At 42.7% G+C, this 23,610-nt stretch overlaps 2 protein-coding genes across 3 annotated transcripts; both read left to right on the forward strand.

The window, feature by feature from the left end:
- The first annotated feature begins 259 nt into the window (after positions 1–259).
- On the forward strand, positions 260–13,752 carry si:ch211-284e13.4 (insulin receptor substrate 1-B). The gene is made up of 3 exons (XM_020646201.3): positions 260–963; positions 2,810–5,929; positions 9,604–13,752. Exons 1-3 carry the CDS (start codon positions 615–617, stop codon positions 9,609–9,611), a joined length of 3,477 nt encoding a protein of 1,158 aa, XP_020501857.2. The 5' UTR covers positions 260–614; the 3' UTR covers positions 9,612–13,752.
- Positions 13,753–18,379: 4,627 nt separating this feature from the next.
- On the forward strand, positions 18,380–23,351 carry slc25a15b (solute carrier family 25 member 15b). Of its 2 annotated transcripts, none has more exons than XM_065963374.1 (7): positions 18,380–18,636; positions 19,851–19,949; positions 20,299–20,557; positions 20,655–20,792; positions 20,968–21,143; positions 21,331–21,489; positions 22,105–23,351. In XM_065963374.1, the coding sequence occupies exons 2-7, from the start codon at positions 19,895–19,897 to the stop codon at positions 22,224–22,226; spliced, it is 909 nt and encodes a 302-aa protein (XP_065819446.1). In that variant the 5' UTR covers positions 18,380–18,636; positions 19,851–19,894; the 3' UTR covers positions 22,227–23,351. The 2 variants fall into 2 exon arrangements, with proteins under 2 accessions (XP_065819446.1, XP_020501849.2); XM_020646193.3 differs by having other exon boundaries at positions 18,381–18,641.
- The last annotated feature ends 259 nt before the right edge of the window (positions 23,352–23,610 follow it).

Raw genomic sequence — 23,610 nt, forward strand, 5'->3', positions numbered from 1 at the left:
TAACCCTGAATTGCTCCTGCTGCTTCGGTGGCGGTGTATGAATGGGATTAGTTACTTCTGATGATACTACATAGCGATCACTACCATCAGTGTGTGAATGGGTGTGAATGGGTGGGTGTGACAGGCGGTGTAAAAGCGCTTTATAAACTCAAGTCCATTTACCATTTACCATTTATTCAGTTCAACACGTGTCTTATTTTGAAAATCACCGCCGGAAGTTGTGTTATTACTCTGCGTGGCTTGACCGTGGTCGGTAAGACTGACAGTGGGCAACCTCAGACAGGTGGAGGAGACGTCCTGAAGCAGCTGAACCGCATCGTGGTTGGACCTGATCGGGCAGGACTGGGCTGGGCTGCGGGGTCGAGCAGCGGTGGACGCTGTGCACGGCTCGGTGCGCGGATCCTCCTGCAGCTGCTGGATTCAGAGGATGAGACGAGCTCCAAAACATGGTTTGGCTGATACATCCATCCTGAGCCTTCTTCGCTCATATGCTGGACACTTAAATGTGGACATGGGGAGGACGAGGGATGTAGCTGCAATGGATTAAGAACTCGAACTTAGATATTTGTTCATTCGATTTTGGGGCTTATAATATTTATCACCCTGCCCGGGCAATGGAAAACCAAGCAGCTGAGCCGCAGAACTATGAAGACGTGCAGAAAAGCGGCTATCTCCGCAAGCATAAATCAATGCACCGGCGGTTCTTCGTGCTGAGGGCGGCCTCGGAGCATGGTCCTGCTCGGCTGGAGTATTACGAAAACGAGAAGAAATTCCGCAGTAAATCACCTGTGCCCAAAAAAGTCCTGAGCCTGGAGACATGCTTCAACATCAACAAGCGGGCAGATTCCAAAAACAAGCACATGATCGTCCTTTATACCCGCAGCGAGAGCTTTGCCATCGCTGCAGACAGCGAGGAGATCCAGAATGAGTGGTACCAAGCGATGCTGGACCTCCAGTGCAACTGTAAGACATGAGAAATGTGATGTGATTCCCAGTGTCTGTTTCTGCATCAGGCCTATCCTGCCGTAGGCTGTTTGTTCTCCATTTACTATTTGGCCCGGCCAGTCCTGATTGTTTATTGCATATCACCTGCTCAAATTATTTGAAATTTGAATGTAAGTCTATTTTATCCTTTAATTGGAAAAATGAGAAAACAGTTACACTGATGCAAATTGGTGTTTTACAGCAAGAGGCAGGTGGATCCTGCTGAACGGGGTACACCAACCAACACGCTATGGGCGGCATGTGCTGTGTTTGTGCTGCACAATCTCAGTACATTACAGTTATAACCTGAGGATCTTTTTTTTTTTTTTTTAGCCATCAAATTGCATTTTTTTTATGCATCAAGTTGCATCTAAAGCAATAATAACATGAAGACGGTCGTCGTTTCTGTCTAAAATGCAGCCAATGTAATACGACGGTGTATTTTTGCATGGCGCAGTGGGCATATAGCAACCATCCGACGGATGCATCATATAGTAGTAGCCTATCGTGGTGCACTCCGCTGAAGCCTGTGTTTTTGTTTTTCTGCACAGCGCTGACTGCCGCTCGTCTAACCCACATTTGTGTTGCACGATGCTGCTGCTGCTGCTGCTGCTGCTGGTTGTGTTAGGGAAGAGAGGGCATCGTCAGTGCGCTCACACTGAAAAAAAAAATGTGTTTCTGTTGGGTATCCTCGTGTTTACGTTGTTATCCTTATGCTGGAGCCGAACACCACCACCCCCCCCCCTCCTCCCCTCGTTTCAGTTAGTAGGGACTGAGTAGGGCTTGCCCAGCTTGACTGTTTTCATGTAGCGGAGCCCTGAATAGATTCACACTAGAGAACAGAGAACAGACCCCCATTTTGTTAAGTTGATGTCGCCACAATATGCTTAATTTATTTCATTGCGAACCTGTAACGTGAATAAGGGAGACTGGAAGATGGTTAATTACAGCAGGTTATAATGATTCCTATGGGGGTCGCCTTTAATACACGAAATGTTTTACTAAGGGAGGCAGAAAAACACTACTCTACAACTGTTAGTTATTTAGTAAATGTGACATGGACTGAATATTAAGTTAACACATTTTTTAATTAGATTTTAATAAATAAAAAAAACCTTTAATGTGATTGGCATTGGACTGATATACAATAAATTAACATAAAGATAAGATATACTTTATTCATCCCAGCAGGGAAATTTAGGTGTTCCAGCAGCCAGTATACATATAAACACACAACACAACACAACACATACATACATACATATCCCACCCATACAAAAAACATGAGCCCACAATACATAGCCAGGATAAAAAAAAGTGGTATGGATGGTCCATGTGCATAAGTAGCTGTTACTCAAAATACTAGCACTGCCAGTGCATAGTATGATAGATAAATAAAGAATTATGATTAAAAAAAAGCAGTCAAGTGTGCAAATATACAGGTGCAAAATACAGTTTGATATATGTATGCAGCTCAGGCTAAAGTTTAAAAGTTGAAATGTCTTCTGTTATTGAACTATTATTTAATTATGAAGCATTACAGATTTTTATTAAAAGTATTTTAATCCTTCTAAGACCTAAATGATTCTAGAGTTATGTTGATGAGTTATGATGCATGGAGCAGTTTTTTTTATTGATAGAGGAACAAATAATTTCTTGACATTTGTCACCTATTCTGGTTTGCCATGATGTTTTTATTTAATATTTCAACAAGTTTTGCATTTAATTAAAATGTATAGTCCATTTGGGTGTTTCTTCATATTAATGATGTGTTTGCTTTCCTCAGTATTATTCATTTAGTAATTATTTCTCCTTCGTTCTTTAGGTAAGACTCCCGAAGACTATGGCAGTAGTGGAGAGTGTAGCTCGCCGTCTCCTGTTCCAACCTTCAAGGAAGTATGGCAGGTCAAGGTTTGGCCCAAAGGTCTTGGACATGCCAGGAACTTAGTGGGCATATACCGGCTGTGCCTCACCGACAAGACGGTCAACTTCGTCAAACTCAACTCCGACGTGGCATCTGTGGTGTTGCAGCTGATGAATGTTCGCAGGTGTGGCCACTCGGAGAACTTTTTCTTCATCGAGGTGGGTCGCTCTGCGATAACCGGGCCCGGAGAGTTCTGGATGCAGGTGGATGACTCGGTTGTCGCTCAGAACATGCATGAAACCCTGCTGGAGGCCATGAAGGCCCTGAGCGAGGAGTTCCGTCAGCGCAGTAAATCTCAGTCTGTAGGGACATCGTGTGGAGGTGGTACTGCTTCTAATCCCATCAGCGTGCCCAGCCGTCGCCATCACCCCAACCTGCCGCCGAGCCAGGTGGGCTTCTCCAGGCGAGCCCGCACGGAGACCCCAGGAGGAGGCAGCAGCACAAGCACTTCACCCACGTCGCGCCACGGCTTCCCGAGGGCGCGGACCGCCAGCATCGGCGCCCGGTCGGAGGAGAGCGGAGCGAGCGCGAAAGGGACGTGGGCGAGCTCAAGCCCGAGTCTTAACGGCTCCTGCTCGACTACACCGACGCTAAGGCCCAAGCCCACCAGGGCCCCAACCCCTGCTAAGATAACCCTCAGCCTTGCGCGTTACACGCCTAACCCCGCCCCCTCCCCTGCGCCGAGTCTATCCTCCAGCTCGGGTCACGGCTCCGAGTGTGGCCTGGTGGGAGCGGCGGTGGGAGGCATGACTGTCTGCTCTTATCCTCGTGTTTCTCAGAGAGTTTCTGTTTCAGGTTCACCGAGCGACTACGGCTCCTCAGATGAATACGGCTCCAGTCCCGGGGAACACTCTCTGCTCGTTCCCAGCCTCTCTGGACATCATGCCCACGGGGAAGGCTCCTCCAGCTACATAGTAATGGGACAGCGGGAGGGCCTCCTTGGTTCCCACCATCGCTCAAAAGGTCGCCGGATTCTGAGGCGTGCATCCAGTAGGGAATCTGAGGCAGAACGCAGGCTGCTGAGTAAGAGGGCTTCCCTTCCTTTGGCGGCCCATGAGAGACTGATTCCCCATAGGAAAGATGAAGACGATGAGGATGACGAAGAATATGCCATCATGTCACGGAGCGCTAACCGGGGGAGAGCTGATTCGCACCACAGCTCGGGAGCTCTCGCGGGCGGTGTTGATATGAGGAAGAGGGCCGACAAAAGCCGGGGAGAGGTTGACCCCGGAGCGGGTGTGGACACCGGTTACATGTCCATGTTGCCTGGAGTGACGTCTCCTCCCGTGTCGCTCTCTCTCTCAATCGGCATGTCCGACTCCAGCGCTAAACCCGGGGCAGATGACGAGTACATGGCCATGACCCCCAACAACAGCGTGTCCCCTCCTCAGCACATCCGCCAGCCGAGCACCGAGGGCTACATGGTCATGTCTCCAAACAGCAGCAGCTCCACAGACCTGCACGGGCTGGGCATGTGGGACGGCAGGGGCAGCGTGGAGAGCCGCTCCGCTAGTGACTACATGAACATCTCGCCCGTCTGCAGCCGCTCCGCCTGCAGCACACCGCCCTCCCACCCTGAACAGCACCAACTCCAACCAAAAATGTTCAACTCCTACTTCTCCCTGCCACGAGCATATCAGCACACTCTGTACACGCGCTTCGAGGAAGACTTGAACAAAGGGGAGGCGAAAAAGGACAGCGGTGGGCATGAGGCCGCTGGGAGGGGAGGGGGGTTGGGATACAGCAAGAGAAACAAAATCTTAGTGGGCTCCACAGGTGGCTGCCAACTCTCCATGTCTTCCTCTTCGTTCTCCTCCAGCTCGGCCAGCAGTGAAAGCCTGGAAGACAAGTCCACGTCCGCAGGGAGGGGGTTGAGTTTATTAAGGACCGGCGCAGAGATCAAGGGCGTGGGGGCGGGCACAAAAGACGGGCGTCACCATCCAAAACGCGGCTCGAGCAGTAAGAGCCCGAAGCAACAGAGGAGGGGTCGCCCGCTGAGCATGTCTTCAGACATTGCCAAGGCAAACACTCTGCCCAGGGTGAAGGAGAACCTGCTGCCGTCGGCGTCTCCAAACGTTGGTGAGTATGTGAGTATTGTGTTCAAGGAGGACAACAAGTACGACAGAGGAAGACACGCGGGATCCAAACACGGACAACCTGTGATCCACGGGACGCTCAGGCCTATAAACCAACCGCTTCTCCACCATGATAATCCCTGCGTCCTCCCTCGCAGCTTCTCGGCACCCTTGTCCACCTCTGCAGAGTACGTCAGCATGGACTTAGGGAAGCCCTCCGTGCCACTGACTCCTGTTAGAGCCGCGTTCAGCACCCCACAGGGCCCACCGGCCGTTGCCCCAAAGTCCCGACATGAGCGACGCTCGTCTTCTCCTTCGTCGGCGGAGGGCAATAGCGGTCACAGAACAAAGGTGAAGGTGGCGGCGTTGCCAACAGACCCCCCTCCAACATTCACGGACAGCAAAGGTTCAGATCCCAGCAATTCAGCGAGACCTGCCATCCACTCGGGTCAGCCCTTATCCATGGAGCAGGAGACGGGCTCGGGCTTTTCTCCAGTCAAGTCCTTCCAGTCTCCCAGCAGGTTGGTCCGAGGTGACCAGCAGGGCCGGCAGAGCCACCGCTCGGAGACTTTTAGCTCCCCTCCCTCCCATCCACGCCACCCACCCTCTTCTACCTCCCTCTTCCCGGAGGGCAGCCAGGCAGCGGGCCATCGGCACGGTTTGGATTGCTCACCGTGGGAGAGCAGACAGGCAGCTGGTCTATCTGCCACACCTCCACCACAAGCCTCCACCTCATCTGCTGAACAAGGCCTTAACTATATTGACCTTGACTTGGCCGTTAAGGAGAACCCTCAAGCAGGAGTGGATCGCACCTCCGCCGCCTACAACATCGGAGGAAGCGCAATGGGCAGCAGCGCTGGCTCAAGCCTCAACACTTATGCCAGTATTGATTTCTATAAGTCAGAGGAGCTGAGAGCACACCAGAGCGGCAGAAAAGATGGTCAAGGTAAGAGAAACTGGTAATGCAGATCAACTTCTGCTAGAACAGCTTTAATACAAAGGGTGGGTGAAGAACATTTTGTACCATGTCAGACCTGACTGAGGCCCGTTTTTGTGACAAAATAATGAATAATTCATCTTTTGACAAGTTTTGCATAAGGGAAAAACCATTTTAACAGGGCTACTTAAAATGGATCCAAACAAATAATACTTGAAAAACTGTAATAATGTTATTATTATTATTATTATTATTATAAGTATTTCTATTTTTTATTCAGAAATATGACAGAACTGATTTTGATGTGAGTTCTGAAATTGAAAATGAAAAGGATATGTGATCGTGAGGAGTTAAAAACACACTGGTCGTCTCCAAGCAAACAGAACTCAAGTGTCTTATATTTGCCTCTTTACAAGGCTAAACTGATTGTTTGACATTTAAGTTACCATGGCAAACATTTTGGCGGCATTTCTTTGTCTAGAACAAGTTAATTCTCAGAAGCACTGCAACAATATCTTCTTTTCCTTGACTTTTATTTCTGTCATAAACATGTCTTCTGCTCTTCCTCTGATGATTGGATGGACAGGGAATGAAAGACTTCACCTTAGAGAAATAAAGAGAAAAGACAATTAAATCAATTATTAGTTGCAGCCCTTGTTTTTTATATGTTCAAATTTGTTCAATGCAAAACATGCTGATAATATTCACGTTTTCTTTTTACAATGTAATGGATTGTCATTAGAACTGAAACAAACACGAGAACAATCAACAATCTGCCATCCTGTGATCATGATTTAATGTTTCACTCTTATTTAAGCAAGAATTGTGCTGTTCCAAATACATATACACCACCGGTTAAATGTTTGGACACACAACAGTAACACTATATAACAGTGTATTATATTATTATAATAAAGCTACTGTAAGCTGTATCTAGGGCACACCTACTTTCTTTCTTTATTTTACTATTTTCCACATTTTAGAATAATAATAGATATTAAAACAATAATTTTTGTTTTGGAAAGAAATGCATACATACGTAGGCATCAGATTCACTATTTCTATTTATATATAAAAAGAAACTCATGTCAAACATTTAAGCATAAGCCTTTAGATCAAAACGTCTTTAACATAATAACATGCATTTCAATCAGGTGTGTCCAAACTTTTGACTGGAACTGTATATATGTAACTTTCTCAGTCCTTAATGATGATTTGTTTGTGGACTGTGAAGCTGTATGATTTCCCTAACTCTGAGAAAATCTGATAAAAAAAAAGAAAAGAAAAAAATCCGAGCTGAATCAAGAAGATGAACCGCTGGTGAACTGCTCATGTCAATAATCACACGTTGCATATCGTCACTCATTTAGAAAAACAAGTGAGAGTAGAATATCTCATGTGTATGAAACAACTCTATAATCACCGCTTGTTAGCTGCATGTAAGCTTTTAACGTGATGTGCATAATCCACAGACAAAACTCCTGTCTGGGTCTTAGTGGCTCCTTTTCACTCTCCTTTTTTTTTCCATCCCTTTTACTGATGTGTACCTTCGCTTCAAGCTGGAGGGCAGCACCGTGTTTCAGCTGTGGGATTTCTGTAGAGTCTCTTATTATCACAAGTGGGTGTTCAGAGAGCAAAGCCAATTGATTTGTCTGCTGGTAATGAGCCATTTCACATAAACGGAGGTAGAAGGGGACAGAACACAGGCAAGGTGTTTATGTTCATGTGTGGGTGTGCTGTCGGCTGTAGGCTCCGAGGGTTCCCTTATTGCACCTTTATTTGGTGGTTAATATTGTCGGCTGGAGTGCGTTTTTAATGGATTTACATGGAAGTGCGTAAGAAATAAAACAGTGTAAAAATGTAGATAAGCAGGTTAATTTAAATACTAATCACACGACTAAATGGAACAAACAACTTGTGCACCTTATTTATTTATTCAGAGCGGCTACAACATTTACATGATTGATATGCTAATGCTTTTCAATCTGTGCGTGTATAATCACAACAATTCCCTTATTATTTCATCGGCGGGTAGCTTATTTATGCATTTCACTCCGTTATGTTCCGTAAATTACTCTTTCATTTCATTTATTTCGACGTCGATTAGCGGTCGAGTTTGACTCCTTCCATTGGCTGCAAACGCTGTTCATCTCAGCAGCAATATTATAACAACTGAAGTCAGTGTATGAATCTTACAGGGACGGCACTGCTGTGTGTACACGCTCAAATAAACAGACTCCAACGATTCTGCGGCTATCACATAACCACAACTATTTAAGATTACACTTCCAGTAGAGACGCTGAAGTAACATGAGCGTAAGAATTAGATTAACAGGCTTATTTGTAGCTGACACTGAAAGATGATTATTTGACTGCCTGAGCACAAAGTCTGATTTAGAGATACAAGAAGTTAAATCCTGCTGACTGTTTGCTGTTCTTAATTAGCCTGTCTGTAATTGATTCACTCGGAGAAACACAAAGAGTCAGAAGTGAACAGTTGTGAGGAGTGAGTCTGCGACGTAAGGGAAGACAGTAAGAAACTGTCAAAATGGATATCTGGACTTCAGCAGTGCTCAAGAAGTAAAACTGGCACCTCTCTAGCTACCAGACCAATTCCCAGGCTGTGTCCTAGGAATCACCCGAGTCCCCACGATACGATATTATCACGATACGATATTATCGCGATACTCGAGACAGGATACGATTCTACTGTGATTTTTAACATTTTGCAAAGTGCTGAGAATTGCGATACAATATACTACGATTAAGTAAATCAAGAACTAAGATAAGATAAAATTCTCAGTCTGTTCCTCTCACTTCAGTCTTTTTATTTGTATTTCAGTCTAATTGAACTTTAACATGAATGGATTCTTGGCCGCCGTGAGACGATATAATATCGCCACACAAAATATCCTGATACTGTACTGTATACATTTTTTACCCCACCTCTACTAGGTCCACACCGGGACTTTAATCAGTGACCCTCCTGTTCCCAACCCAAGTCCCTACAGACTGAGCTACTGCCGCCTGTACAAGTGAATATAGTGTAAATATCTGTTGGTTTTTGTTTTGCGGGTAATCATTTGACCCTGAAAGTGCGTCAGGCGAGCGCTCATACTGTCTCAGATGTGCTCCAACAACAGGCTGATTTATCAGCTCTCCTGTCTACGCTTACCCTCAGTGTCCAAACAGTCGTTCCCTGATTAAGTTATATCATCAAACAACTCCTCTCTTGTGTCTCCTCCAGAGAGAAAAAGCAACCTTTGTAGCAGCGACCTCTCTGTGTTGTTGAGGTGGCAGACTGGAAGAAGAATTCAAACAATCCCTTCAAACTGATAAGTCTTGACGCAAAGACAACACAAACTGTTGACATCTAAAACTGTGTGCATCAGAGGATCCAATTCAGGAAGATAACGCTCATCATCATGAGATATTTACACAAGCAGCCTGCAGCAGGAGCTTTCCATTCGATAAATGAGTTTAAAGGACATTGAATCGAGTTTGAACTGCGTTACTTTGTCAAGGTTTTGTTTCGGGGAGACTGAGGCTAGATTCTCTGTGAAATATGAAGTAAACTACAATAATTATTAACCGCTTATAAAACACAGAAGAAGAAAAAAGAAACCCCTCCGTCAAATATAATGATTTCAACTCCTGCCTTCTTCTGTGTCTTTTTCCTCCAGATTGTTGATCTCTCCACGCTCGCTCTGTGAGGGGACGGCCCGCTCTGTTGCCACAACAGAACTGTTCACTGAAGTCTGAACACTGGAAACCCTGGAAAACTCATCCCATCCCCCGTCTGCTGTTTTCTCTCAACCAAACGTGTGCCAAACACACACAAACACACACACACTAACACACACACACACACAAACAAACCCACACGAGGGGTAAGAAAAAGATTCTGTTTTTGTCTGGCTTTGAATAGAAATGACTTCTGATCATCGTTTAAGCGCAGTATGGACAAAAGATGATTTGTGATTGTGTGTGACGCTCGTTGCCATGGAGACAATCACTAAATCTTCATTTTTCTTGATTCGCCTGAACTCAGCAACACAAACAGTCAAACAGGTGAAGGTATAAATTAACAAGGCTTTCAGGGAATTGGACAAAGGTCAAATAAAGTCTATCAGTGTTGTTTGAATTGATCTTATCTAATCTTTTGAACTCTCATAAATTAAGACTCAGCTGCTCCTACAGCGACATTTAATGCTTTCAGCTCATCCTCAAGTCATCTTTTGTCCATACTGTACAAGTTAATCGCTCATCAGGGGTCATTTTGGGCCAAAATAAGAATGATATACGGCTTTGAAGGTTGCATACACTCATACATGCTGTCACTGTAAACATATTTGATTTATTATAAACAGTTGCCCAAAAGCCTTTAGTCTTTCTGACAACGTTTCTTGTGCTACTAGGAAACTTAAAAAATACTAAAACCAATGCTAAATTATGAACTTTTAAAATAAGTTACGTCATATGTGTCAAGTTAGATTTGATGTTTTTCCGGTCACACGGGGACAAAACGATTGTGAGAAAACACATTATACGCAATCCTTGTGAAATCCACGGGAGCCTAAACCGTATTAAATTGGATATCAGGCGATTTGATTACAATTTCATTTTCAGATGCTTTCTGTGCTCCCAGTTTATCTTTGGGTCGTATAGCTGAGCCATGAGAACAGAAGCTTTTACTTTTCATCCTCTCAAAATGGTCATATTGTAATTCTGTGTTTTTCCTCTCAGAATGATGTGTAATCCCTAAAGCTCCAGATGTGCACTCACACAGGAAATATGTTTACACAGTCCCCCGCTTTGATTATCTACAAACTAAACATGTCCTGTCGTGTCCACGGGCTGCTTCTCAAACTGAGCCTGAAAGAAAGCCGAGTCAGTGACGCTTTAGGAGAACTCACCTCAAGGTTTGATGAAAAATGAATCTACTCTTACAGTAGATATGAATTCTTTCTTCACTATTTTGCATTTTAAAATAACAGATGAAATAGTCATACTAATTGTCTGAGCTGCAGCTACGATGCTGCATAAAATGCCACATGAAAACCGTAGCTGAAATACAACATGACACCAGTCGGAGAAATGATGTCACATGATCAAGCGTACAGATACATAATGTGCATTTATGCGATCATGACTGAACGCAACATCGCATAAAAATGACTAAATTACCGAAACATTCCTGCACTATGCATGTAAACAGCATAATCTAAATGTCTACAACAGGCAATAAGGAGAATAATTAGACTCTGTATGTAAATGTCCTCAGTGAGAGGCGCTGAAGGGACCTGATAACAGACTCGTTGGCTTGTAAGTGAGGGAAGCTGAATACTGCAGTTTAGAAAAGAAATAACATTTGTGGGCTGTGGAGAAATGATCGGTCTCAGTGTTCAAACTAAACTGAGCAGTTTACATTAAATGAAAACTTTTATTTCCAGAAAAAGAAAAGATTGTTTTTATTGCAAACATGGAAAAAACTGCATTCACGTAAAAACGATTAATCGCCTCTGTTTTTCTGAATTAACTAGATGGTTAAGTCGTCAATTTGATGCTACGATGATTTAAGTGTTAACTCAGGATAAACATGTTTAAAAATATAGTCATGTCATTAATTCAGAAAAACTGCAGACTTCATTTTCACAAGTGATTGTAAAACGCTTCTGTACAAAATAGTGAATACTTTTTCTTTTTTTTTTTAAACAGGAAGCTACCTGGTAGATATTTGAACCACCACGTTCAGCAGTTTCCTGACTTCTCCTCTGAGCACATTTTACCATTTAAAAACCGTTGATCAGATAAAGCCGAAACGTGGCACATGATGTTAAATCACTGACAAAATACTTGAGTCCCATGACCGGTCCTGTTGGGGACAGCTGTTTCAAACTGTGTCAAATATGGAAATGAAAACTTGCATCATGGGAGAAATACAGTCGACCATTAATACATGTTATAGGTGGACAAGGACGAAAAAGTTAAAGTTAGTCCCGGGCTCTCCAAGAAAATATCCCCCAACAAAGAACAAAAACATGAAATAGTACAGTCCCTAACTGTAACCTAACATGTGAAGACATTCATCCATGCAGCTGATGATGATTTCATTATTATTAAAGTAAACACACAAAAAGAAACATGTTATCCCGTTTGAATTGAAAACATTTTTAAACTCTCTTTTTCATTTAATTTTAGTTTAAATAAAATGTGAGGGCCCTTTGAGTTGATGGCTTACACATGAAATGTGACTTTGATGCGGTTTGAACCAATAACGTAGCAGCACACTTCTGATGAAAGTGTTGTCAGAGTGTAAATGCTTTTGGGCAGCTGATCTTTTTTATTCTACCTGTACATGATAATACAGTATACATGACAGTATACTTGTAGAACTACAGAAACTATAGTACATATACTGTAGTCTGTTTTCAGTGAACAATAAAGTTCATAAAGTGACACATTACAATGCTATATCAAATATACAGTATACATATAATGATGAAGAACTACATAGCCTAGAAATCTATATACTCTTTTATAAAGTGCCTCATTTTTGATTGTAGCTGTTTTTACACAGATAATCTGAAAATGGGTTGTGAACACAGAAAAAAAAAACAAAGGTGTTGTTTCTCTCCTGAGTCCAAATTGTGAATATGTTGAACTTTACAGACGACAGACCGGAAACTCTTACTGCTATCAGTCAGCCATAATCAAATTGCCTTACTGTGTTTATAAGACAAAAAAAAAAAAAGTATTTTGTTGTCTTTTATTTTCTTTCTTTCTTTTGCAGTGCCTAACACTTCAGCCACAATGTAAGCACTCACTTACTCTTTTGTTTGGCGTTGTCAAGTTGAGGTTTAGCCAAAAAAAAAAAAAACAACAACAACAAACAAAGCAAAAAAAAAAAAAAAAAAAAACCTTCACACCCTGAGATGTTTCCACTTCAAACCCTGGTGTCCATTTTCTTTACCCATGTCCACGATCAAGCAGCCACTTGCTTTGTGTGAAAGTTGAGTGCAGATGATATAATCAGAGGACATTTATTGATAAATCTAGTTTTTAATGACATTCTTGTGTTGTAAAAATCCCCGATCAAACAACAAGAACAAATGAACACTGTTGCAAGTGTCATGTATATAGAATAATTTGCCCACTGATTTTACTGGACCTCTGGAGTCCTATCAGACAAACATGTGCTCTTCCTTACTTGCAGTATCTCAAACCTAAAAGACAAACATGAAAATGATGACGTTACCTCATCAGAGCTGTTATCTGGGCTGAAACAGCATCCCTCTTATCATTATTTAGATAATGTAGATGTGGATTCCCTGAAGGTGTGACTACTTCTTCTGCTCTCTCGCTCTCTTGTTTTTTTCTTTAGACTTAACTATGACACAGTGCCGTTCCTGCTCACACTCATTACTCTCTCTCTCTCTCTCTCTCTCATTTGTTCCATTTAAAAAAACTCTGCTGCTGTAAAAAAGTAATCGCCAAAAACAAGACAAAGTCTGACAACAATTCAAGAGATAATCCGCAGCAAGTAGAAACCCTAAAATCAGACATTGTGCTGATTAAAAAAAAAACACGCCTTCACTTGACAGCCACTGGGCCAAAAAATAAGTTCCTCGAATTATGAGGGAACTTTTTTTTTTTTTTTAAAGTGTTTTTTTTTTTTTAAAGGTAGTGTAAGTCCTAATTTAAGGCTGGTTTTGACTGTATCCAGAGCTGCTGAGGGAGAGTTTGACCATGCTGCGACACGAGGGGAAACTGTAAATTGAATCAGGACGTGTTTGTGTAAAAAAATTAAAAAAGAAAGAAAAAAAAAAGAAGACGTCCTCTTGTCACGGTGTTGCAATGAACAAACTTTTCAGCGCAGGGTTTTGGATTGTGTGTATACAGGGTACAAATGAAGAAGGCTTTCTTGATGTATTTTTGACACTTGGTAGCTTTTCCCACATTTAGATTATATTTTGAGGCTCTTGTTCCTTGACACGGTTTCGGTTTATTGACTTACACCTGCACGCTGCTGCACTTAAAAAAACACGTTTTTTTTGGGGGGGGGGGGGGGGTTAATCTGAGAAATAGAAAAGTGCAGATGTTTACTCGGCTTAGTCCAGAAGTTCCCTCACTGACCGATCCAGCCGCTCAAACAAAGGACACTCAAGTGCCTGGTATGTGCTCACTTGTGTCCGCTCACGAATCAGTGACCAGGCAGTTATCTCAAAGATGGAAAATACAAACCAGCTCCTGCAAGTCTTCCACACATTTAAGTTATCATTCGGGGGGGATGTGTATAAAACAACCTGACTCACATTTCCTTGTTTCTTGTGCCAAAGTTTTTTCCGTGTAAGTGGGGCTCTCTGAGCGTCTCACTGCAGGCTCGATGACCTCGAACACCCAAACTTGTGAGGCACTTCATAGTCACTGTTTTTAAGGGTATGGATTGAGCGCGGCCCTACTGCTACTGCCAACAGTGTGCGCTCAATACTGACAATTTCATTGCCAAACTCTTGTATTAGAAATCCGTAAGCGAACATGGACCTGCTCCACTTTTTTTTATAACTTGTCTTTTGTTGAAGAGATCTTTTATTAATCTCTTTGTTGTTGGATCAGTGTAACTCTTCTAATTGGGGATTACCAAAAAAAACAAAAAAAACTCCCGGACCGCACCCCGTAATCTGGAGTGGGAGCAGACGTAACAGTTGGTGCAGAGTCTGAGAATTGGGGTTCAGGATATTGTTGAAGTCGAAAGAATAGGAACGAGTTGAGTAAATAAATATCATTTGATTTATCGTGTATTCCAAAGTCCTTTGACAGCATGAGGCACCCCGCGGTGTTTCCATCCTCATGACCACACAGCGGCGGCGCACGAAAACAACAACAAAAAAAATGCTTCTCATCTGCGAGTCATCAGAAGTATTTTGGTTTCTTGAAATGCAGAGGCTCGTGTTGCCTCTTCAGAATATTTTGTAACAACGAGGCAGATTCTAACTGTGGGAAATGATACTGTATGTACAATCAGGATAGCGACTATAATTACAATGGAAAGAGCATTGTATGTATTTTAAAGCTATTGATACTACTTTGATAATGATGTAAATTGCAAAAAGACTGAACAGTAACTATAGGTATGTAAAGTATACTGTGTATAGAGGAGTTTGCTCCGGGGGAGGGATGGGCATGGGGGGTTCATTCTGTTCAATTGTTCCAAAACAGAATATTGATGATTCTTGTCTGTGATGTAGACAACGTCAATGTTTGGTTTTTTTTTTTTGATAAAAGGCAAAGTGATATGAAAACATGGTGCTCGTGTGTCTTCCATTGGTTTGCGTGCGTGTTTAAAGTGAAAGATCTAAGTGGATGGAGGTGTTACAACACGTGAGTCTAGACTGCTGTAAGCCATCGCTGGTCTGAGTTTGAAGGATAAGCCTGTGGACAGAGGGCACATGTATTTAATCCCTGGCTACTCTGCTGAAACAGATGGTATTAGTGGGGCATTTAAGTTCAGGGATGAATAACAACAGTGTGATTTTTTTTAATACAATAATAGAGAAACGGCCTAATAAAGCTTTTATAAGTAAGGTTATTATTTAATTTGATCAGATTACCAAATGGAGTTTTTCCCTGTTGCTTTTAGATTTTTCTGCAACACAGAAACATGAGGAAATCTACTTTTTTAATTTACAACTTCTTTTTCCTGGGGTGCCAGATAACCTAGTGGTTATGTTCTGCACGCCTCACGTACAGAAAGTATTGTCCTCATCGGCCGTAGGTCTGAAACCGACCTCAGCCCTTTGCTGCAGGTCATCCCCCGCTCTCTCTCCTCCCAGCGTTTCCTGTCGCTCATCAGCGTTCCTATCCAATAAAAAGTCAGAAATGTTATTTTTCCTGAAGTGACATTTGTTAAGTAGCCAGGTAAAACCATATCCTTTATAGACCACATTGGACATGTGGCTGGAGGAGCTGGGGATCGAACCCCCGGTCGAGAAATGACAGACTCTACCAACTGAGCCACATTTAAGTTTATTAATACTTTATACAAACGAGGAAGAAACACCACAACATTTCAAAGGTGCTGTTTCAATTCAAGTGAAATGTTCTCAATAAGAGATAAAAGAAAAATGCTGAATCTGAGTGAGCGTCTGTCTGTCTGTGTGTCTGTCTGTCTGCCTGCCTGCCTGCCTGTCTGCCTGCCTGCCTGTCTGTGTGTCTGTCTGTCTGCCTGCCTGCCTGTCTGCCTGCCTGCCTGTCTGTGTGTCTGTCTGCCTGCCTGTCTGTGTGTCTGTCTGCCTGCCTGCCTGCCTGTCTGTCTGTCTGCCTGCCTGTCTGCCTGTCTGCCTGTCTGTCTGTCTGTCTGTCTGTCTGCCTGCCTGTCTGTCTGTCTGTCTGTCTGTCTGTCTGTCTGCCTGCCTGCCTGTCTGTCTGCCTTCCTGTCTGCCTGCCTGTCTGCCTGCCTGTCTGTCTGTCTGTCTGTCTGCCTGCCTGTCTGCCTGTCTGCCTGTCTGTCTGTCTGTCTGTCTGTCTGTCTGTCTGTCTGCCTGCCTGCCTGTCTGTCTGTCTGTCTGTCTGCCTGCCTGTCTGCCTGTCTGTCTGTCTGTCTGTCTGTCTGTCTGTCTGCCTGTCTGTCTGTCTGTCTGCCTGTCTGTCTGTCTGTCTGTCTGTCTGTCTGTCTGTCTGCCTGCCTGTCTGCCTGTCTGTCTGTCTGTCTGTCTGTCTGTCTGTCTGTCTGTCTGTCTGTCTGTCTGTCTGTCTGTCTGCCTGCCTGCCTGTCTGTCTGTCTGCCTGCCTGCCTGCCTGTCTGCCTGTCTGTCTGTCTGTCTGTCTGTCTGTCTGTCTGTCTGTCTGCCTGCCTGTCTGCCTGCCTGCCTGTCTGTCTGTCTGTCTGTCTGTCTGTCTGTCTGTCTGTCTGTCTGCCTGTCTGTCTGTCTGTCTGTCTGTCTGTCTGTCTGTCTGCCTGCCTGTCTGTCTGTCCGTCAAACAGGGCATCGCTCTGAGATAACTGCTGTGGTCACACTCATCACCATTACAGAGCAGTTTTAAACTTTGTGACTTCCTCCCACATGCAGACTTGACTCTGATGGAGTTTCAGTGTCTGTCCTTTCAGACAGCTCTTATGATAGCCGAGGTAATTATGAACAAAGCAGGGTTTGAAGCTGAGAGTGCAGAGCTCTGCAGGCGGCGCTGATCGAGAACAGCACATCCCGAGAAGTTCTTCTGTTTCTACAAATGACATGTTCGGATATGTCTGATGGAGCCTGCTTGTTGATTTAATATTTCAAGCCGCCTGTTTTTTGGTAAATATTAAACAGGGCTTGGTGTAATCCTTTAGTCTAATGGGAAAATAAAAACTGCATGACTTCTGCATAGTGACCTTTAATCAGAGCTTATGAGTTAGGAGAAAATTATCTGGTAGAAAGAGGAAAACAAAAGTGACACATAGGCCTAGAAAAGCTGATTTATAAAATGCATCTTCTCTTCTGCTTTTGGTTTTCATTTGGAAACTTGACTAAATATTTATTTAAGTGGAGCTAGACTGGCTCTATTGGTCATGTTGGGAGCTGTTCTGTGACATCATGGACAAAAAGTAACAGCGGTGCAGCTGAGTATTTGGGTTGCTAGGCAACAGCCTAGTTTTGTGTCTAGTTGACTTGAGGAGGAGCAAAAAAAAAAAATACAACATGTTGATTTTTACTTTTAACTATTATATTATGTTGGTATAAACGTAGTATAAAACAATGTCAGTGTGATTTTACTACTGTGACTTTTTTTTTCACAACAATACTGATATTCAGAAGGCCTGAAGCCCTCGAGCGTGATGCTGCTTAATTTCAACAGCTTGTTGGCATGGCAACCCTAAATGTTAACCCTGACTAGGAGGTTAAAAAAATAAATAAAAATAAATAAAAATTAAAAATTAAAAATTAAAAATTAAAAATTAAAAATTAAAAATTAAAAATTAAAAATTAAAAATTAAAAATTAAAAATAAAAATAGCTTGATATTTTCCAAAACATAAAAACAACCAGTCGGGGGTGCTGTATCACTCCACTTCTGTTCTGGAGGAAAGTTTATCGTGAAGGAGATGGAACATGAACCGGAAGTGTTACCGACCCTGCCGCTACGTGTCAAAGATCTTAAATTGTGTAGCTCAATCAGTGACTATCTGTGTATTATTGACCCTGAACAATGTTTTTACAACGTACATTTTTATGAAACATTACAGAGAGACAAGTAATCATGCCTGCGAGGGGTTATGATTTTATTTGTTCTAGTTCTCTATTGTTTGCAAACGTGTACATTTACGTGAAAATGTACGTAAATGTGTTCATTGACAACTGTTTTAGTTATGTTCACTGTCACTGCACAATTATGAAATGTGATTTCAGAGCAACTTTCAGAGACGCGAGGCCGGTTTTGATACCCGGTATTTCTGTCAGAGTGAGAGCTCTCGTTTATCCATCATCTGGGATGACCTCCAGAGATCTCCTCCTCAGCGTTATCAGTGATGGCCGATCCATTCATTGACCATCACCGGGTGCAAATGAGATAACAGTGAGACAGAAGTTGAATTGTTGGAGCTGGTGGTGTAATGCAGTCACCCCTAGACGATGTTCTCCTCGGTCAGCAGCTCACTTTGTTAACGCTTCTGTCTGACATATGTGTGACAAACAAACCTCTAACGCCACCTTACCAGCTGTTCGTTGAAGCTCTCCTGTAAGGTTTGTATTTTTTTTTTAATTATTATTATTATTTCTATGCTTTAATTCTAAATTGGTTTTGACTCTTATAAAGCATGCTCAAAGGAAAACGGTCACTTTCATCCTTTTTTCATAACGTTTGCTGTCAGTGAAGGGTTTCTCAGATGTGTCGTTGCATCAGAGATAAAAAAAAGCATTTTGCTGCCCTCTAGTGGTGACCATGCAGAGAGGCCCGTCATCACACATCACCTTCATATCAGTGCAGGTAGCACAACGGAGTCCCAAAAGTGGAAATACTAATATTTAAATCTAGTTTAAGTGAAAGCTAATTTCTACAACAGATATATTTAAATACACGCTGATATCATGAAGTTGGACACTTTAATGATCCCCTCAATTACTTACATAGCACCTTTTAATTTAATGTTTGCACTGCCTGTTATTTAATGTCTGTTTTTGATAACTCTGCACTATCTGCTTTAAAAAAAAAAAAAAAAAACATTGCTGTACATACATAAATAACACGACTTCAGAAGGTCAACACTTTTTTATTTTTTTATTTTCAGGTTTAATTACTGTTTTTAGGTTCTTGTTTAAATGTCACATTTTTATCCCTGCACGGGTTATGTACATTCCTTGTTATAAATCTATTTTTTAATTGCTTAAGTTTGATTCATCTAGGGGTATTCTTTAAATCTTTTTTTCTGGTTAATCTATATGTATGGGAGGGGGGGGGGTCGGTTTTTGCTGTTTAATTTGTAACAAATGTTTCATGTCATGTACGTCTTTGTAACCTGCTACTGGATGCTTTGAATTTCCCTCTAGATCAACAAAGTATTTATCTAAATGTCCTTAGGGTGTCTAAACTACAGAGCATTGCATTTCATCATATTACACAGCAGTCAGTAAGAAATGAATTCCCTTGTTATTCAGAAATACTTCAAAGTTCCCCAGCTTCTGCAAATACAAACTTGTTATTTGTAATATCTAAAAGGAAAAAGTTACCTTTTTATGATACATGGCATTTTCTTTGTTTCCATACGTACCCCTTTATAGCTCACTGTAAATAATTACTGCTGCCTCCAGTAAGCGCAGGTTTTATTGTAGTGGACTTTATGACTTCTGCAGGCTGCTAGGCGCTAGAAACTGAGTTGTAAAAAAAACAAAAAAACATTAAGATGCTGTAAGTGGAGTTAGTAGGTCAACTATACATGCTTTGTGTTTTACCAGGTAGCTGTGCTGGAGAAGAAATATCCAGCAATTGGTTGAACGCCATGGCCCCACACCCGGTGGTCCAGGCCATCATTGACCTCTCGGCAGGAGCCGTAGGTAACTACAGCGCTCGCATCACCAGCAAACTACCAAAGAATACGCCTTGTGCACATTTTTTCCCCTCAATCAAACAACCCTGCTGCTTTTCCACTGCGTTACTGAACCTCTCTAGCTACGGCTGACCTTTCAGCAGATTTTGATGACACCCTTGTTTTTCCGGCTCATTTCTCTCATTGACTGGTTTATAGTGCTCAGTGGAGTGAAATCTTTCATTACCTCTAGTTTTATTTTTGCCTCTTTTGATTGTTCTGTAGTATGTTAAAAGGAGTTGTCTTTTTTTTTTTTTTTTTTCATAATTTCTTTAGTTGACAGTTTTTGTTTTTTTTGTCACTGTCTCTCGTCTAAGGGGGAGCAGCATGCGTCTTTAGCGGGCAGCCTCTGGACACGGCTAAGGTCAAGATGCAGACTTTCCCCACGCTGTACAAGGGTTTCATCGACTGCATCACGTCCACCTACAACCAGGTGGGTCTGCGCGGCCTCTACCAGGGCACCACGCCGGCACTCGTGGCCAACATCGCAGAGAACTCTGTGCTCTTCATGAGCTACGGCTTCTGCCAGCAGGTCATCCGCTTCACGTCTGGACTGCACAGTGAAGCCGTGCTGAGGTAGGAGGATGTGTCAACCAGGCTGTCCTTTAGCGCACTCTGAGAAAAACATGGCTGTCCTCCAACTGTTCTCTGTTTCTCCGTCTCCCTGCGTTAGTGACGTGCAGAAAGCCTGCGCGGGGTCAGTAGCGTCCATCTTCTCCTCGCTCGTACTCTGCCCCACTGAGCTCGTCAAGTGTCGCCTGCAAGCCATGTATGAAATGGAGGCGTCAGGCAAGATTGCCAAGAGCCAGAAGTAAGTGGTTTTTCCAAACATAACTACGCTTTGTGTATAATTTACTGACATTGCACAATATGGGCTTATACTGTGAAGTCATGATGAAAAAATAAATGGCTTCATCATGGAGTACGCGTGTGTGCAGGAATGCGTGCGTGAGATCAAGTTAATTGTTCCCCTGCTCCGTCTGCAGCACAGTGTGGTCGGTGGTGAAATCCATTATGAGGACTGAGGGAGCGACGGGCTTTTTCCAGGGTCTGACCCCGACTATAGCCAGAGAGGTCCCGGGTTACTTCTGCTTCTTCGGTGCCTACGAGCTCTGCCGCACAACCTTCGCCGACTACATGAAATGTGACAAAGAGGACATAGGTAACTGCAGAAAGTCCGTCACTCGTAATCAACGGGACGAGTTCGGCGTTTCAAATATGCAACAGTAAAATCCGTCGTACTGAAATCTGTGTTAACAGCGATAAGCGACATAAACATTCAGTTTCGACTCCTCATGCAAACAGTATCTGTGTGTTAATGTTTAACTGTGTTCCTGTGAGTGTCAAAGGTGTGGCTCCCATAGTGTTCAGCGGAGGATTGGGAGGGGCGTGCCTGTGGCTGGTGGTCTATCCCATGGACTGCGTCAAGTCTCGGATCCAGGTCATGTCTATGACGGGCAAGCAGGCGGGGTTTTTCAAAACCTTCATGACGATTGCACGGACTGAAGGTAGGTGGAAGTTGGGCCGGATGATGTGCTGGGGGAAAATTAACCTTTATTGTTAACGGGTTCAAATTTGAGGTGCTGTCACCATGGGGGGGCATCGGGTCAGGATGCAGGAATCCAATAAGACTTGATTTGTATGTAACAGGTTTATTTCTTTTCAAGTTAGGTGAATCATGAGGGTAACAGAAGACACACATGGGATTGAACATCCATGCTGAAAGACAAACTAATATTAGTACAATAAACAAGTCAAATGACATGACTTTCTGAAAGGAAATAAAGATAAATAGAGTGCTGATATATTACAATAGACTAGAGAGTCACTAAAATAGGAGTAAAAGTCACCTTGCCATTGCTGAACCGTCGCCCCATGTGAGGATGAAAACACGAGTGCAGTCTTAAATAAGGAGTAGGCAGGTGAATCTAATGAATTAATGACAGAGTGCAAATGACAACCAATCAAGGGGGGAGAGGAGAGTGAGAAACCAGGGAGTGTACTAAAGGAGGTGCAGTAGGAAAAGAGAGGAAGTGAAAGGAAACAACTAGTGATCGTTACTACATTCATGCTGTTTGGATGATCTTGTCAGGATGTGATCTCTGTTGTTGGTTTCCGTTTAGGTGTGAGGGCTCTCTACTCCGGTCTGACCCCCACCATGATCCGCACCTTCCCCGCCAACGGGGCTCTTTTCCTGGGTTATGAAGTCAGCAGGAAGCTCATGATGAAGCAGTTTGACAGCTAAAGTATGCTGACCACTAACTGTGAACTGGAAGAGACGCATTACAGCCACATAAGATCGTCAGAACTCCAGTTGAAGCTTTTTATGAACATGCTGTGTTTCTCTTTGCTGCTTTTGATAAAGTGACTCTGAAAGTGCCGCACTCCTTCTCATTTCAAGCTACAAAGAAAACTGTTTCAACAGAGTAAAAGGTGAATGGACTTGAGCTTGTGCAGCGCTTTTTACACAGCAGGTCACACCTACTCATTCACACACTGTAGTGAGACCATCAGATAAATACATAACCTCATTCGTACACATTCAAACACCGCTGACGAAGCACCAGGAGGAATTAAGTGTCTCGCCCAGGGACACATCAGATATGTTGCTGCAAGAGCTGGGGATCGAACCCTCGACTCTCTGGTTGAGAAATGACGAATCTACCAACTGAGCCACAGCTGAGTATTAACATCATTTCAATCCTTATAATGATTTACTTTTATAGATTTGCTGTTTCTTTTAACACTCCAGAAAGACAAGATAGCATAGTGTTGACAAAATCTTAGCTAACCTTTTTTTTTTTTTTTTTTAAGGATTTCTCAAGACTTGAGTGAATTATTTCATGTCTACCTCAACAAAATCATTCTCAGAAAAAAAACAAACAATTCTACCAGTCATTTCAAATGATTCTTTACTTATTCTGTGTCAGTATGCAAGAACATTTGCACAAACTGAAAACAAACCCTGTTAGGTTTTAAAAGCTAAACTAACTCAATGCATGAAGATTTTGTTTTGAAATGTGAAGCGGCATATACTCGTTTTTTTCCAAGCTGCCAGAAAGGTTGAGACGATGATTTCTGTTTGAAATATGGGATAGTTCTCAGACGAGTATTCGCACCTCCGTTATTGATCACACAGGGGCTTTACTTCTCAGCTTTGACTGAAGCCTCTCGTTGCCTCATCCTCATGACAAACCTCATTCACAACCAGCAAACAAAGCTGTCAACCTTTATTTTATCATCACACTTTTCTTGTGTGTTGAAGTTACATAACCACTCCTGTGAGACCCAGTGTTTACCTTTGAATCACTACATTTAGCCTTTTTTTTTTTTTTGTTAATGTTTGACTTGTATTGTTCTTGTACAAATCCATGAAAATAATCAGCTGCCTTCAGTGAATGTGCCATTTGCAGTTTTTCCCCCCCGTGAAAAGAGGTTGGGATTTCAGACATCTAACTTTAAAGTTGTTTTATTAATGTCAGTATTTTAGACCACTAACAATTTATGATAAAACTCTAATGTTTGTAAAATATGATGTAGTGATAAAACCTACATTAAAGGTGTCGTGGAAGAATAAATGTGTCCTGTGTTTTATTTCAGCTTCTTCTTATTCTTACTGTATCGTCAAA

Source organism: Labrus bergylta, chromosome 14 (genome assembly GCF_963930695.1).
Source record: "Labrus bergylta chromosome 14, fLabBer1.1, whole genome shotgun sequence".
NCBI lineage: Eukaryota > Metazoa > Chordata > Actinopteri > Labriformes > Labridae > Labrus > Labrus bergylta.

What these genes read in the sequence shown, in the direction of transcription:
- si:ch211-284e13.4 (XM_020646201.3), top strand. Translation starts at nt 615, where the DNA reads ATGGAAAACCAAGCAGCTGAGCCGCAGAACTATGAAGACGTGCAGAAA. An exon ending in GCTGGACCTCCAGTGCAACT is followed by an intron (nt 964 to 2,809) that starts GTAAGACATGAG and finishes TTCGTTCTTTAG; the next exon opens with GTAAGACTCCCGAAGACTAT.
- slc25a15b (XM_065963374.1), top strand. Translation starts at nt 19,895, where the DNA reads ATGGCCCCACACCCGGTGGTCCAGGCCATCATTGACCTCTCGGCAGGA. An exon ending in CCTCTCGGCAGGAGCCGTAG is followed by an intron (nt 19,950 to 20,298) that starts GTAACTACAGCG and finishes CTCTCGTCTAAG; the next exon opens with GGGGAGCAGCATGCGTCTTT. An exon ending in AAGATTGCCAAGAGCCAGAA is followed by an intron (nt 20,793 to 20,967) that starts GTAAGTGGTTTT and finishes CTCCGTCTGCAG; the next exon opens with CACAGTGTGGTCGGTGGTGA.